The 16,572-nt window shown below is 45.7% G+C and overlaps 1 protein-coding gene across 1 annotated transcript in view; it reads left to right on the top strand.

Annotated features, from left to right (window-relative positions):
- Nucleotides 1-16,572, top strand: part of RCC1L (RCC1 like) — a 62,634-nt gene that overhangs the window by 40,585 nt on the left and 5,477 nt on the right. The window contains exons 8-10 of the mRNA XM_066274623.1: nt 810-897; nt 1,715-1,888; nt 4,309-4,394. Coding sequence (XP_066130720.1) covers nt 810-897; nt 1,715-1,888; nt 4,309-4,394 — 348 coding nt within the window. The remainder of the gene's footprint in view (nt 1-809; nt 898-1,714; nt 1,889-4,308; nt 4,395-16,572) is intronic.

Consider the following 16,572-nt stretch of genomic DNA (forward strand, 5'->3'; position numbering starts at 1 on the left):
AATGGACTTTGCTCTTCTTTTCTCTGTATTCCTTCTTCAAAAGATCTTATCCATACCCACGGCTGCAGTTACCATCTGTGTGTTAATGACTGTCCAGCTCACATAGCAGAGTTTCCAACATCACTAAGTAGTATTTGACATTTCCACTTGGTTGTCTCTAGGCACTGTGAGTCCCATTCATCCAAAAGTGAGTTCATGCTCACCCCCATGCTCTCGTCCTCCTCCATTGTTACCCACATTCATCATGTTCCCCTTATAAATTCCACAGAGTCCTGCATGACCTGGCCGCCCTCTCTCCACCTGCATCTTGCACTGTATTCCCTCTTGTCCCCCTGCTCTAGCCTCTCTGACCTGTTTGACCTCCCTCAGTATGCCACATTCACCTTATTCCCTTTGCACGCTCCAGCTACCTCACTGGGAATATCCCACTCTTCTCCCTGTCTGGTTACTTCTATGTCCTTCAGGTTGCAGGAGAAAATGGAGCCTTCCCTGACTGCTCCTCCCCCAAACCAGATCAATCTCCCTGACATTCATGCTTAGAGACCCTTTACTTTCCTTCATTGCATGCAGCACAAATTAATTTTATGTTAATTTGGGCTGGCATCTGCCTCCTCCACTAGCCTAAGAGAGGGACCAGGTCTCTTGCTCCCAAGGCCCAGTTAGATGGTTAACATATGTTCAGTGTTTGGGACATATTTGTGGCATGAATGATTGAATTGGGACTTATCTACTCTGTACACAAGATCAGATTATTTCCAAGTTCCTACTGGTTTGTCTTCCTAACAGTGTGGACCCTTCCTTTGATTCAGGTGAACGTCCCCCGGTGCTTACCCTTCTCGGGAGTGGGCAAGGTGAAGCAGGCTGCATGTGGTGGTACAGGCTGTGCTGTATTAAATGGTGAGACCCTCTTACAGACCCACTGGGCTGGTCTAGGCAGGTTGGAGAGGGAAGGGTCGGTGTCCACTGGACTCATGGGTGGCAGACCTCAGCCTGAGGAAGGCAATGTGGCTAGGGGAGGATCTAGTTAGATTGGGTTCAGCTAATAGAGGGTGAGGTGACATTCCTGACAAAGATAATAGCCATGGCTTGTATGTGGACAGCACAGACCTCTAAAATGGACAGTGAACTACTTTTACCCTGCCCCTTAGCCTGAGCCAGAGACTCCAGCTCTGCTCCCTCCAGGAGGCTGTGCCAAGAAGCAAAGGCAGATAGGAGAAGAGCCTGCGGGTTTAGATACTGAGATCCATGCCCCTGGGATTCAACATCTGGTACCACTGACGAGTATTAAACTTTTTATAACCAAATCATCATTTCTAAGAGTTTTAGGAATCTGGCCAATGGTTGTTTAGTACTTGGCTCGGTCTTCTGATCAGTGTGAAACATAGAGCTGTTAGGAAAACGGTCCTTCCAAGGCTCTCCTGTGTGCATGGGGGGCTTCTGGGTGATTTATGGATCGGTCCTATCCAGGTTACTCTCAAGATGTGGGAAGTGTGTATTCTGAGATTGGTGAGCTGGCTAGACATGCTCCATAAGCAAGAGTTTGAAAGAGGAGAAAAGAAACATTATTTTAAATATCTGTCAGCATGTTCTTGCCAAGCAAGGAGAAAAAAAATGCATGTGAATATAATGCATCTTGGTGGTGCAGTTCGAATTTCTAGTGAGTGAGGGCTGCTCTTGGTTTGACTTACTGACCGTTGTTTTTCCTGTAATGTAGGAAAAGGACATGTTTTTGTCTGGGGCTATGGAATTCTTGGGAAAGGCCCAAACCTACTGGAAACTGCTCTCCCTGAAATGATTCCACCCACTCTCTTTGGCTTGACGGAGTTCAACCCAGAAGTCCAGGTTTCCCGCATTCGCTGTGGACTCAGCCACTTTGCTGCCCTTACCAGTAAGTGACCAAGCTGTGCAGCCCCAGAGAGACAGCTTCACTCCTTAGGTTCAGCCCCAGACTGGGCAGCTGTCAGTTTCCATCCATCCATCCAGTGGAGCGGTACCCTTGTGTGCGTAATTAAAGAGCGGCTAATTCAGAAGTTGTTTGGCTTGAGGTTGTATATAATGTGTCTTCTTTTCATCCTGGAATTTTGTTTTGGTTCGTTTGGTTTGTGGTTAGGCTAATGTGAAAGTGAATTTTCTCAAGAGGATACCAGTCGATGGTAGGAGAGGGACCCTTGAGTGTGTTGGGGTGCTGGCGGAAACCAGCAGAGGTTGAGTAAATCCATGGTGGGTAATTTGGAAATGAATGTGTGGGGCTTAATCTCATTGCCTGGCAAAGCTCAAACCCCAGTCTTGCCCAGGAACGTGGGATGGCAAGGGGCAGACTTGTAAGACCATCCTGTGGTTTTGTGGAAGTAAATCTGCCTGATTTCTCCAAAGTGCTGGGGGAGAGAATGATCAAAGGGAAGGCTGAAGTGGAGATTTTTCTCAAAGAGTTGCCAGATTACACAGCCATAACATATCCAGTTACTCTACAGACCTCCAGAATGTGTGCTTTTCTTGATTACATCTCCTGTTCCACCACAGTGACTGTTGGTTCAGTTTGTTCCTCTTTAGTTAACTTGACTTGTCAGATTGTATTAATTTAATTTCATTTGGAGATTTTCAAGCAAATTCGCTATTTCCTTGTAATTAAAAAATCTTTCGTCTCATGGTAAGTAATTGTTTTCCTTTAAACATCTGGGCTGGGACAGTAAGTTCGGGTCATCCTTGTTTGTGTTCTCTGGCCCCATGCTATGTGAGGACTGTTCCAGATGCTCACCATTCAGTATTGTCTGAATTCCAGGCTCCAGGGCCTGAGAGCACAGAGGCCGCAGTGTGCACTGTGTGCTGGCGGGTGGGAGACTTGCCTGACTGTGTGTTAGAGCGCCGCGTGGTGGCAGTGCTGACTGGGGCGGAGAACCCTCAGCGCCACTCAGGTGGAGTCAGCCATTTCCATCTGCAAATGAGCCTACGTCACAGGCACTTTTTAAAAGCTACTTCAGCTTAGTAAATAAGAGTCATTGTGGACTAATTCTGGAGCTGTCAGTGGTCTATTTTCCAGACTGTTCTAAGGCTTGAACTATGTGCAGAATCATATACCTGGAGATCCACATGAAGGATCCCACTAGAGTAGATTACTTTCTGTCTGCTGTCCTGCCGTGTGGCCTTTTGGGTCACACTGAAACAAAATCCCTACATAGCTTTCCCCCAAGATGCACTGGCTGCCCTCTAAGTGCCATACTGTCCTTCAGTGGAGGGAGCGTCAGAGCTTGGGTTTCTCCCCTGACTCTGTGCCCAGCGTTTGCATATGGCCAGCTGGGAGTTGGAGTTGGTTTACCCTGAAGTCTGCTAACATTTTGGGGGCCAGATTGAATTGTTCTGATAAACATGTAGAATCTGAAGATGGAGGACTAAGGGGGGATGGTCAGGCCAGAGGGGCTCTAACACCTTGTGTCAAAAGGACTCCGTATATTCTCAGCCCAGATCATTTTAGTCCTGGCTTTGGCATGTCTGTTCTACTTCTGCTTGCCAGATGTGGGGTGGCTCCGTGGGGCCTCTTAGCCAAGGAGTGCCCAAGCGGATGTGGATGGAAGTTGGACTGAAGGCTGGGTTGTGGGAGGCTGCCCTGCCAGGTCTGGTCCCTGCCTGGAGGTTGGCGTCCCCGAGCCCCGGTCTGGATGCAGTCTCCTGGCTCTCCTCTCTTGCAGCCCTCCGCCCCTTTCCTTCTCGGTGCTTTGTACAATTGGTAATTATTCATCGGTTTGATTGTTTGTTTATTTCTAGCTGTTTGACTAGGCCCGTGAGGACAGGAACCATACATGTTTTAGTCACTGCCCTGTCCCACCTCCCAGGACACAGACACAGACACAGACCTGGCCCAGAGAGGTGCCCCATCACCATGTATCAGGCCTGCGTATGCCTGAGATATGGAAACCCAAAGAATGACAATCATTTGAGGGTGCTCAGATTTCAGGATTTGTGGAGAGCAGAGTTTGATCAGACATAGCTGTGGGCAAGGGGCGTGTGTGTGGGGGGCGCAGAGTGGGCTGTGCACAGGAGCCGTGTGGCCCCCTGCTCCATGCACACGCTCATCTCCCATGTGATGGGCCTGTGTAAATCCGGGCGTGGGCATGTTGGTGGTATGGGGGCAGCATCCTTTCCCTCACCACAGCCACCAAAGAAGAAAGCATTGCTGTCTGGTAGAAACTGAAGTTTTAACATTGGGCTCTGTTTGCACCGGGTTCTAGAAAGCCTCTTCTCATGACCCTTCCTCTTCTTGGAGACTTGCCCTGGCCTGGTCCCAACACAGCCACCGGTTTTCTTTCTCTGCAGACAAAGGAGAGCTGTTTGTGTGGGGCAAGAACATCCGAGGGTGCCTGGGGATCGGCCGCCTAGAAGACCAGTATTTCCCGTGGAGGGTAAGGCTGCACTGGGCGGACTTGAGGGCATGTCCACAGGGCACATTCACGGGATGTGGTGGCCGCAGCACCTCCTGTGCAGCTAGGACAGCACAGGTCCCCGAGACTGCTCCCCTCTCCAGGTCCCTGCTGCCCTCCTCCTGCTCTGTGGCATCAGGTGAGGCCGCTCAGGTGAGGAGCCGGAGCCAGCACCCAGGACCAGCTTCTCTGGCTGCAGGCTCACTTCTTTGTGCTCCTTCCCGCGCCTGTGGAGTGAGCGGTGGGAGGGAACGCCCGTGCGGGGCTCCGGCCTCACGGTGTCCTGTAAGAAGCCTCCTCGGAGGCTCCCCACAGGGACGTGGGGCAGGCAAACAGAAGCGTGCCTCAGAGAGGAGCCAGCTGCAGGCCGGGTGCGCGAGGCTCCGGACGCTCTGGCAGGGAGAGGTTGGAAAGGAAGATGTTGGCATGCCAGGAGCTGTTTGCAGAGGCCCGTGCAGCGGAATGTTTACAGTGAATTTAAAAGAAAGCAGGATGTTTAATGTTTAGAATGCTTTACCACAGCCACCAAAGTGAAAAAATAAAGACTTTTCTTAGGGGGAAGATGCAATTAGAAAAAAGGCCCATTTCAAAATTAAAGGGGAAAATACTTCTTTCTTCAAGTGTAGTTTATCTTAATGTTGTTTACTAAGTTTTTAAGTTCTAAAAAAAGCTATTTTTTGAATACAGAACATATGTCTTTGGTACAAAATATATTATGAAAAAAATGAGTTCCCCATGTCTTGTCCCAGGGACAGCCACCAGCCCTGGTGTCGGAAGTCCCTCCAGACACAGTCTGCAAAGACAAGTGTGTATGCGAGCCTGTGCACACCTACGTGTTATTAAAAGTTTGATTTTAATAATCAAACTTTGAATTGTGTCAAGTATCTTTTAAAAACACATGTAAAAATGCAAAAGAAATGTATAATATAAATAAAATAAGGATTTGTCTGTCCGAGACCCACTGCTGAATGTTTTGAGACTCTGGCATTATAGGGGCTTGTTTCCACTGGCCCTTCCCTTGGCTGCTGATTCTCCTGGGTCCCCTGAATTTGGCAGGCCCTGACTCCTTTATAAACACAGTGGGTACAGTTTTTAAGAAAATAGGTTGAAATAGAGACTTTAAACTTGTTAGAAAAAAATGGTTGTGTACCGGAGTTGTCCCCAAGCTGGTTGGCACTCCCTCGCGTGTTCCCTGAGCCCGGAAATAACATTATGTGTGAGCAGTGGAGAGTTAGTGGGTGGACAGTGGATGGTACCACTGATGGTATTCACATGGGCAGGTCATGTGAATATTGATCATGTGAATTGAGATGTCCTACTTTTTTCTTGGTAGTTCCTTACTGCCTTCTCTTGAACCTCACCAAAAAGGCCTTTCTGAGGGGAAGCTTAGGAAACAGTAAAGCAACTGGTTTGGAGGAATGACTGCTATGACCAGGGGCTCCCCACCTGCCTTCACGTCCTTCAGGTTAGAGCGAAGATGGGTTTGAAAGAGTGAAATCTGACAGCATTTTCCTTTTTGAAATGGCTGAGCCAGGCTTTGGGCCCTGTTGTGATACGGAAGCAGCAGGCTGCTGGGGGCTGGCCCCACTTGCCGTTCAGAGCAGACCCCCTGCACTGCCTCTGTGCACTGCACCTCCCTCAGGGGATGTTGTTTTCTGCATCTGTGCCATCAGGGGAAGGATACTCAGCTGCTCTCTTGCCATACTGTTGTCCTCCCTCTTACACATGTGTTGAGCCATGTTGATGGAACTACTTTGTTCCCTTGTTACCCCTTGATTTGAGAATAGGGGGATGGGTGAAGGAGAGGTCTCGGGAGGATGGTGCTGAGACCCAATGGCCTGGCCCTTTCCTCTCTGGGCCAGTTCAGAGATGCAAGGCGGAGGCTCTGAGACAAGAGTGGCTGCAGGAGCCAGGTTTTTTTTGTTTTTTTGTTTTTTTAATTTTCTGAAGTGAGAAGTGGGGAGGCAGATAGACAGACTCCTGCATGCACCTGACCAGGATCCACCTGGCAAGCCCACTAGGGGGCGATGCTCTGCCCATTTGGGCAGCTGCTCCGTTGTGACCGGAGCCATTCTAGCGCCTGAAGCAGAGGCCATGGAGCCATCCTCAGCACCCAGGCCAACTTTGTTCCAATGGAGCCTTGGCTGCAGGAGGGGAAGAGAGAGATAAAGAGAAAGGAGAGGAGGAGGGGTGGAGAAGCAGATAGGTGCTTCTCCTGTGTGCCCTGACCAGGAATCGAACCCGGGACTTCCATACGCTGGCTGGCGCTCTACCGCTAAGCCAACTGGCCAGGGCCAGGAGCCAGGTTTTGAATCAGCGAGGCTGGATTTCTTAAAGCAGGGGCCCCAAACTTTTTACACAGGGGGCCAGTTCACTGTCCTTCACACCGTTGGAGGGCCGGACTATAAAAAAAACTATGAACAAATCCTTATGCACACTGCACATATCTTATATCTTATTTTAAAGTAAAAAAACAAAACGGGAACAAATATATACAATATTTAAAATAAAGAACAAGTAAATTTACATCAACAAACTGACCAGTATTTCAATGGGAACTATGGGCCTGCTTTTGGCTAATGAGATGGTCAATGTCTGGTTCCATATTTGTCATTGCTAGCCGTAACAAGTGATATGACACACTTCCAGAACCGTGATGCGTGCGTTCTGCGTCACCAGAAGTAGTACTGTACATGAGTGACACTGCGCTTTGTGGCCTCTCACTGACCACCAATGAAAGAGGTGCCCCTTCCAGAAGTGCGGTGGGGGCTGGATAAATGGCCTCGGGGCCGCATGCGGCCTGCAGGCCTTACTTTGGAGACCCCTGCCTTAAAGACTCAGTCTGTTGTGGGGTAGTTGGGCCTTGCTCCTGTTTGTTCTATTGTACTCACTTTAAAAAATTAAAGATTTTTCTTTTTAATTTTAATGTTTAAATTTTTTAGTATATGTGCTGCCGAAGCGAGCACAAATTTAAATTTTTTATTTTTATTTTTGAGAGACAGAGTGGAGGGGACAGAAAGGGAGAGAGAGTGAGAGTGAAGAGAGAGATGAGAAGCATCAACTCGTAGTTGTTTTACTTTAGTTATTCATCTATTGCTCTTCATATGTGCCTTGATAGGGTGGGGGGAGCTCAAACTGAGCTGCTGACCCATTGGTCAAGCCAGCAATCTTGGGCTCAAACGAATGACCTTGGGCTTGGGCTCAAGCCAGTAATCTTGAGATCATGTTGACGATCCCATGCTCAAGCTGGTGACCTTGGGGTTTTGAACCAGGGACCTCAGCATTCTGGGTTAACACTGTATTCACTTCACTGTGCCACCACTGGTCAGGCTTACAGGAGATTTTTAATCTTTAAAAAACTATGTTTTAGGCCCTGGCTGGTTGGCTCAGCGGTAGAGCGTCGGCCTGGTGTGCCGGGGACCCGGGTTTGTTTCCCGACCAGGGCACATAGGAGAAGCGCCCATTTGCTTCTCCACCCCCCCTCCTTCCTCTCTGTCTCTCTCTTCCCCTCTGCAGCTAAGGCTCCATTGGAGCAAAGATGGCCCGGGCGCTGGGGATGGCTCCTTGGCCTCTGCCCCAGGCGCTAGAGTGGCTCTGGTCGTGGCAGAGAGACGCCCCGGAGGGGCAGAGCGTCGCCCCTGGTGGGCGTGCCGGGTGGATCCCGGTTGGGCGCATGCGGGAGTCAGTCTGACTGTCTCTCCCCATTTCCAGCTTCAGAAAAATACAAAAAAAAACAACAAAAAAACCCAACAACTATGTTTTATTAATCCTCAGTGGGGGCTATGTTATAGCATTTGAAAAGTATTCCAAGAAAGAAGAAAAAGAGTATTTTTTCCACCCCCATTTCACTCCCTTTGCTCCCACCCCCCACCTCCACCCTCTTTCCCTCTGGCCATTGCTACCCTGTTTTCTGTATCTGTGTGTCGTGTATATATAATTTGACTAATCTCGTCACCTTCTTTGATCCCATCGCCTCTTTCCCCTTCCCTCTGACAGCTGTCTACATGTTTCTGCGACCCTGCCTCTGTTCCTGTTTTGTTCCTCAGTTTATTGTGTTCATTAGATTCCACATATAAGTGAGATAATACCGTATTTGTCTTTCTCTGCCTGGCTTATTTCACTTAGCATATTAATCTCCAGGTCCATCCATGTTGTCACAAAAGGTAAGCTTTCCTTCTTTTTCATGGCTATAGTCTTCCATTGTGTAAATGTACCACAGCTTTTTTATCCACTTGTCCACTAATGGATACTGTGGCTGTTTTCAGATCTTGGCTATTGCAAGCAGTGCTGCAATGAACATGGGGGTGTATATATTGTTTTTAATTAGTGTTTTGGGATTCTTAGGATAAATTCCTAGAGGTAGTATAGTTGGGTCATGTGGCAGTTCCATTTTTAATTTTTTGAGGAAACACCATACTGTTTTCCACAGTGGCTGCATGAGTCTGCATTCTCGCCAGCAGTGCAGGAAGGTTCCCTTTTCTCTGCATCCTCTGCAAGTACTTGTTGATTTGTTAATGAGTGCCATTCTGGCCGGTGTGAGGTGATACCTCATTGTGGTTTTAACTTGAATTTCTCTAATGATTAGTGATTTTGAGCACTTTTTCATACGCCTGTTGGCCATCTGTATGTCCTCTTTCGAGAAGTGTCTGTTCAGGTCCTTTGCCCATTTATTATTTATTTATTTATTTGTATTTTTCCAAAGTTAAAAGCGGGGAGGCAGTCAGACAGACTCCCACATGCGCCCAACCAGGATCCACCTGGCATGCCCACCAGGGTGCGATGCTCTGCCCATCTGGGGTGTTGCTCTGTTGCTGCTGGAGCCATTTTAGCACCTGAGGTGGAGGCCATAGAGCTGCCGTCCTCAGTGCCCATTGTCCTTTTTTTTTTTTTTTTTTTTTTTTACAGAGACACAGAGTCAGAGAGAGGGATAGACAGGGACAGACAGACAGGAACAGAGAGAGATGAGAAGCATCAATCATCAGTTTTTCATTGCGACACCTTAGTTGTTCATTGATTGCTTTCTCATATGTGCCTTGACTGTGGGGCTACAGCAGTCCAAGTAACCCCTTGCTCGAGCCAGCGATCTTGGGGTCAAGCTGGTGAGCTTTGCTCAAACCAGATGAGCCCGCGCTCAGGCTGGCAACCTTGGGGTCTCGAACCTGGATCCTCGGCATCCTAGTCCAACGCTTCATCCACTGTGCCACCTCCTGGTCAGGCCCATTACCCATTTTTTAACTGGATTGTTTACCTTCCTGGTGTTGAGTTTTATACATTCTTTATAAATTTTGGTTATTAACCCCTTATCAGACATATTGGTGAATATGTTCTCACCATTATTTTGTTAATGGTGTCTTTGATCTGTATGCCTGTTCTTATGCCAATACCAGGCTGTTTTGATTTTAATGGCCTTGTAGTATAACTTGATATCAGGAAGTGTGATAACCTCCCTCTTTGTTCTTCATTTGCATGATTGGTGACGCTATTCAGGGTTTTTTGGTTCCATATAAATTTTTGGAATATTTGTTTTAGATCTGTGAAGTAAGCCATTGCTTTTTTAATAGGCATTGCATTGAATCTATATATTGTTTGGGGTTAGTATGGACATTTTAATGTTAATTTGTCCTATCCATGAACACAGTATATGTTTCCACTTGTTTGTATCTTCCTCGATTTCTTGTTTAATGTCTTAAAATTTTCTGAGTACAAGTCTTCTACCTCCTTTGTTAAATTTATTCCTAGATACTTTATTTTTTTTTGTTACTGCAATAATAGTAAATGGGATTGTTTTCTTAATTTCTCTTTATGACATTTCATTTTTGGTGTATAAAAATGCCACTGATATCTGAATATTAATTTTATATCCTGCTACTTTGCTAAATTCACTTATCAGGTCTAGTAGTTTTTGGCTGAGACTTCAGGATTTTTTATTTTTTTATTTTTTTTAAGTAAGAAGAGGGGAGATAGACTCCTGCATGCACCTCGACCAGGATCCACCTGGCCCTGTCTGGGGCTGATGCTTGAATCAACTGAGCTATCCTCAGCACCTGGGGCCGATGCTCAGACCAGTTGAGCCACTGGCTATGAGAGGAGAAGGGGGAGAGGGAGGGAAAAGAACCAAATGTCCACTTTTCATGTGTGCCCTGACCAGGGATCGAAACCGGGAAGTCTGCAGGCCAGGCTTATGCTCTATCCAGTGAGCCAACTGTCCAGGGCCTAGGGTTTTCTATGGATAGTATTATGTTGTCAGAAAGTAATGACAGTTTTACTTCTTTTCCAATTTGGATGCCTTTTATTTCTTCTTCTGTCTGATTGCTGTGGCTGGGTCTTCCAGTACTCTGTTGAAGAAGAATGGTGAAAGGGGACACCCATGTCTTGATCTTAAGGGGGTTGCTTTTAATTTTTGTCCATTGAGTATTATGTTGGCTGTTGATTTGTCATCTGTGGCCTTTATTATGTTGAGGTATGATCTCTGTATTTCCACTTTGCTGAGATTTTTTATTATAAATGGGTACTGGATTTTATCAAATGCTTTTTCTGCATCTATTGATATGATCATGTGATTTTAATCCTTCATTTTGTTTATGTGATGAATCACATATATTGATTTGAAAATTTTATACCAGCCTTGCCTCCCTGGAACTAATCCCACTTGATCATGATATTTGACATTTTTAATGTATTGCTGGATCTGGTTTGCTAATATTTTGTTGAGAATTTTAGCATCTGTTTTCATCATATTGGTCTATAGTGTTCTTTCTTTGAATTGTCTTTACCTGGTTTTGGAATTAGGATAAAGTGCATGCTTTGTAAAATGAGCTTGGAAGTCTTCCCTCGTCTTGAGTTTTTTGGAGTAGCTTAGGAAGGGTAGGTGTTAATTCTTCTTTGAATGTTTGGTAAAATTCGCCTATGAAGCCATCCAGTCCAGGACTTTTGTTTGCTGAGTGTTTTGATAACTATTTCAATTTTATTTGTTGTCATTGGTCTTCTTAGATTTTCTGATTCTTCCAGATGCAGTTTTGGAAAATTGTATGCCTTTAGGAATTTATTGATTCTGCCCAGGTTATCCAGCTTTTTGGCATATATTAATAGGTCTTTGTAGTATTTTCTTAGAATCATTTTTGTATTTCTGAAATGTCAGTTACTTCTCTTTCATTTCTAATTTTATTTATTTGGGTCCTATCTCTCTTTTTCTTAGTGAGTCTGGTTAAAGGTTTGTCAATAATGTTTACCTTTTCAGAGAACCAGCTCTTGGTTTCATTGATCTTTTCGTATTTTTTTTTTTTAGCCTCTTTGTCATTTATTTCCACTCTGGTCTTTATTATCTCTTCCTTCTACTTCCTCTGGGCTTTGTTTGTTCTTTTTTTAGTTTTTAGGTGCAAGTTTAGGTTGTTTATTTGAGCTTTCTCTTGTTTCTTAAGGTGTGCCTGTGATGCTATGAACTTCTCTCTCAGGACTGTTTTCACTGTGTCCCATGGATTTGGGGTTGTATGTTCATTTTCATTTGTTTCAAGTAAATTTTTTATTTATTCCTTGATCTCATTGTTAACCCATTTGTTACTTAAATTAGCCTCCAAGTATTTTAATCTTTTTCTATTGTAGTTGATTATTTCTAGTTTCATGCCATTGTGGTCAGAGAAGATGCTTGGTATGATTTCAGTAGTATTTATTTATTTATTTATTTATTATATTTTTCTGAAGCTGGAAACGGGGAGAGACAGTCAGACAGACTCCCGCATGCACCCGACCGGGATCCACCCGGCACGCCCACCAGGGGCAACGCTCTGCCCACCAGGGGGCGATGCTCTGCCCTCCGGGGCGTCGCTCTGTGCAACCAGAGCCACTCTAGCGCCTGGGGCAGAGGCCAAGGAGCCATCCCCAGCGCCCGGGCCATCTTTGCTCCAATGGAGCCTTGGCTGCGGGAGGGGAAGAGAGAGACAGAGAGGAAGGAGGGAGGGGTGGAGAAGCAAATGGGTGCTTCTCCTATGTGCCCTGGCCGGGAATCGAACCCGGGTCCCCTGCATGCCAGGCCAACGCTCTACCGCTGAGCCAACTGGCCAGGGCCTTTTTTTTTTTTTTTTGACAGAGAGATAGAGAGGGAGACAGACAGACAGGATCGGAGAGATGAGAAGCATTAATCATTAGTTTTTTGTTGTGCATTGCGACACCTTAGTTGTTCATTGATTGCTTCTCATATGTGCCTTGACCGTGGGCCTTCAGCAGACTGAGTAACCCCTTGCTCGAGCCAGTGATCTTGGGTCCAAGCTGGTGAGCTTTTGCTCAAACCAGATGAGCCTGTGCTCAAGCTGGCGACCTCGGGGTCTCGAACCTGGGTTCTCGGTATCCCAGTCCAACGCTCCATCCACTGCGCCACCCCCTGGTCAGGCTTGATTTCAGTATTCTTAAATTTATTGAGACTTGTTTTATGTCCTGACATGTGTTCTATCCTAGAAAATGTACCATGAGCACTTGAGAAGAGTATATTCTGCTGCTTTGGGGTGAGATGTTATGAAGATATCAATGAAATTCAGTTGATCTAGTTTTTGGGTTTTTTTTTAAGTGAGAGGAGGGGAGATAATAAGGTAGACTCCTACATGTGTTCCAATTGGGGTCCACTCAGCAACACCTGTCTGAGGACAATGCTCAAATCAACTGAGCTATTTTTAGCACCTGAGGCTGGTGGTGGGACCAATGAGTTATCCTCAGCACCCAGGGCCAACTCATTCCAATCGAGCCATGGCTGCAGGAGAGGAAGAGAGAGAGAGCAAGAAGGGGAAAGGGTGGAGAAGCAGATGGGCATTTCTCTTATGTGTCCTGACCAGGAATCGAACCCAGGACATCCACATGCTGGGCTGATGCTCTACCACTGAGCCAACCACCTGGGCGGGTCTTATTTTCTTAGCCATGCAGCTATCCTGTGTCTTTTGATTGGAGCATTTAATCCATTTATATAAATATTTAAGGTTACTATTGATATGTACGGTGTGTCCATAAAGTCATGGTGCACTTTTGACCGGTCACAGGAAAGCAACAAAAGATGATAGAAGCGTGAAATCTGCACCAAATAAAATGAAAACTCTCCCAGTTTCATACCTATTCAGTGCAGTTCGATGTGAGCTCACGCACAGATTTTTTAGGGCTCCTTAGGTAGCTATCCCGTGTAGCCTCTACAGACTCATCACTGAATGATGGCCTACCAGAACGGGGTTTCTCCACCAAACTGCCGGTTTCCTTCAACTGCTTATCCCACCGAATAATGTTATTCCTATGTGGTGGTGCTTCGTTATAAACACGCTGATATTCATGTTGCACTTTGGTCATGGATTCGAATTTAGCGAACCACAGAACACACTGAATTTTCCTCTGTACCCTCCACATCTCGACTGGCATGGCCGTGGGCTGCTCCGCTGTATACACGGTGTTACATCATCATCTGCGCATGCACACATGCTGTCACATCATCCTACAGAAACTGGGAGGGTTTTCCTTTTATTTGGTGCAGATTTCACATTTCTATTGTCTTTTGTTGCTTTCCTGTGACCGGTCAAAAGTGCACCATGATTTTACAGACACACTGTACTTATTTATTGCCATTTTATTCTTGAAACCTATTATCCACTTTCTCTCGATTTCTTTTTTTCTTTTCTCTTTTTATAGAAGGCCCTTTAACATTTCTTGCAGTACTGGTTTGGTGGTAATGAAATCTTTGAGCCTTTTTTTTTGTCTGCGAAGCTCTTTATTTCTTCTTCAATTTTAAATGATAGCTTTGCTGGATAGAGTAGTCTTGGTTGTAGGTTCTAGTTTTGCATTACTTTGAATGTTTCTTGTAAATTCCTTTGGGCCTTAAATGTTTCTGTTTAGAATTCAGATGTCAGCCTTATGAAGACTCCTTTGTAGGTAATTAATTGCTTTCCTCTTGCAGCTGTTAGCATTTTTTCTTGGTCTCTTATCTTTGGCATTTTAATTATGATATGTCTTGATGTGGGGCTGTTTATTAGGGATCATCTTTAATGGGACTCTCTGTGCTTCATGAACTTGTGTGACTTTTTTCTTCATCAATTTAGGGAAATTTTTAGCTATGATTTCCTTAAACAAGTTCTCTGTCCCTTGTTCATTCTCTTCTCTTTCAGGAACCCCTTTGTTTTTTTTTGTTTGTTTGTTTTTGTTTTTTAGTGGAAGAGACAGAGAGAGTCAGAGAGAGGGACAGATAGGGACAGACAGAAAGGAAGGGAGAGAGATGAGAAACATCAGTTCTTTGTTGCAGCTCCTTAGTTGTTCATTGATTTCTCATATTTGACCCCTCTTGACCGTGGGGCTACAGCAGACCAAGTGATCCCTTGCTTGAGCCAGCGACCTTGGGCTCAAGCTGGTGAGCCTTACTCAAATCAGATGAGCCTGTGCTCAAGCTGGCGACCTTGGGGTCTCGAACCTGGGTCCTCCACATCCCTGTCCTATGCTCTATCCACTGCGCCACCACCTGATCAGGAGGAACCCCTTTGATTTGTATATCATTTCTCTTCATGTTGTCATAGAGGTCTCTTAGTTTCCTGTGTGGTTTTGTTTTTGGTTTTTTTTTTGTACTTTTCTGAAGTTGGAAACAGGGAGTCAGTCAGACAGACTCCCGCATGCGCCCGACCGGGATCCACCCGGCATGCCCACCAGGGGGCGATGCTGTGCTCATCTGGGGTGTTGCTCTTTTGCGACCAGAGCCATTCTAGTGCCTGAGGCAGAGGCCCCAGAGCCATCCTCAGCGCCTGGGCCAACTTTGCTCCAATGGAGCTTTGGCTGTGGGAGGGGAAGAGAGAAACAGAGAGGAAGGAGAGGGGGAGGGGTGGAAAAGCAGATGGGTGCTTCTCCTGTGTGCCTTGGCTGGGAATCAAACCCAGGACTCCTGCATGCCAGGCTGACACTCGACCACTGAGCCAACCAGCCAGGGCCTCCTCTGTATTTTTGAGCCTCTTTTCTTTTCACTATTCTGCTTCTGTACTTACATTTATCTTGTCCTCTAAATCGCTGATTCGATCCTCTGCTTCATCCAACCTGCTTTTGATTCCTTCTAGTGTAGTTTTCATTTCAGACATTGTATTTGCCATTTCTGACTGGTTCTTTGTTAATTTCTTACATGTTTACTATCATATAAGATAGTAACTTACATGTTAATTTACATGTTAATAGTTAACTTACATGTTAATTTCTTTGATGTTTACTATCTCTTTGTTTAAGTTCTCATTGTGATCATCCATTCTTTTTTTTTTTTTTTTAGATTTTATTTATTGACTTTTAAAGAGAGGATAGAGGGAGAAAAGGAAGGAGGAAGAGCGGGAAGCATCAACCCGCAGTAGTTTCTTGTATGTGCCTCGACCGGGCAAGCCCAGGGTTTGAACCGGCAACCTCAGCATTCCAAGTCGATGCTTTATCCACTGCACCACCATAGGTCAGATGATTATCCATTCTTACTCTAAGATCCTTGAGCATCTTAATAACTATTACTTAAAATTCTGCATCTGAAGTTTGGTTACTTTCATTTCATTTCATTTTTTTTTCTGGAGATTTCTCTAGTCGATCCATTTGTGTCATATTTCTCTCTCTGCTCATTTGTCTATGGACTAGGTAGCTCTGCCCTGACTCTCAAATTTATTCTGACATCTTTATGAGGAAGGTGAGCTTAGTGGTGCTAACCTCTAGACCACCTGAGTTCCTTGCTTAGAAATGTTTCTTGAGGGTAATATTTCCCCTCTTGTGTGTGTGAGTCTTGAATACAGTTGGCTCTTTCATGGGTGGAGTTAACCCTCTAGGCTGGCTGGCTCTAAGGGTCAGCCTTGATTGTGTGTATTAGTCACTGTGCAGTGTCTCTTCTATGGAGTGTGGTTATTCTCGGCAGAGTCTGGTGCCTGCTGGACTTCTTCTTTGGGCATGCCACTTGTGTGGCTAGTTGAGTCGAGCATTGGTGCAGTCTGCCACCCACTACTGGTTGTGTTGGCTCTGGGTCCTTTTGAGTGGAATTCGGGTATGGGTCGATATCAGACATTGTTTGTAACCCACCGAGGGCTACCTGTCTGGAGCTACCACTTTGTTCACTGTGTCTGTGTTGTCTGTTTCTGGGTGTGTGTGGGAGGAGTCAACTTGTGTATAAGGATTAGCTTCCTCCTGCTTAGAGCTGACA

This window comes from Saccopteryx bilineata, chromosome 4 (assembly GCF_036850765.1).
Source record: "Saccopteryx bilineata isolate mSacBil1 chromosome 4, mSacBil1_pri_phased_curated, whole genome shotgun sequence".
Taxonomy (NCBI): Eukaryota; Metazoa; Chordata; class Mammalia; order Chiroptera; family Emballonuridae; genus Saccopteryx; species Saccopteryx bilineata.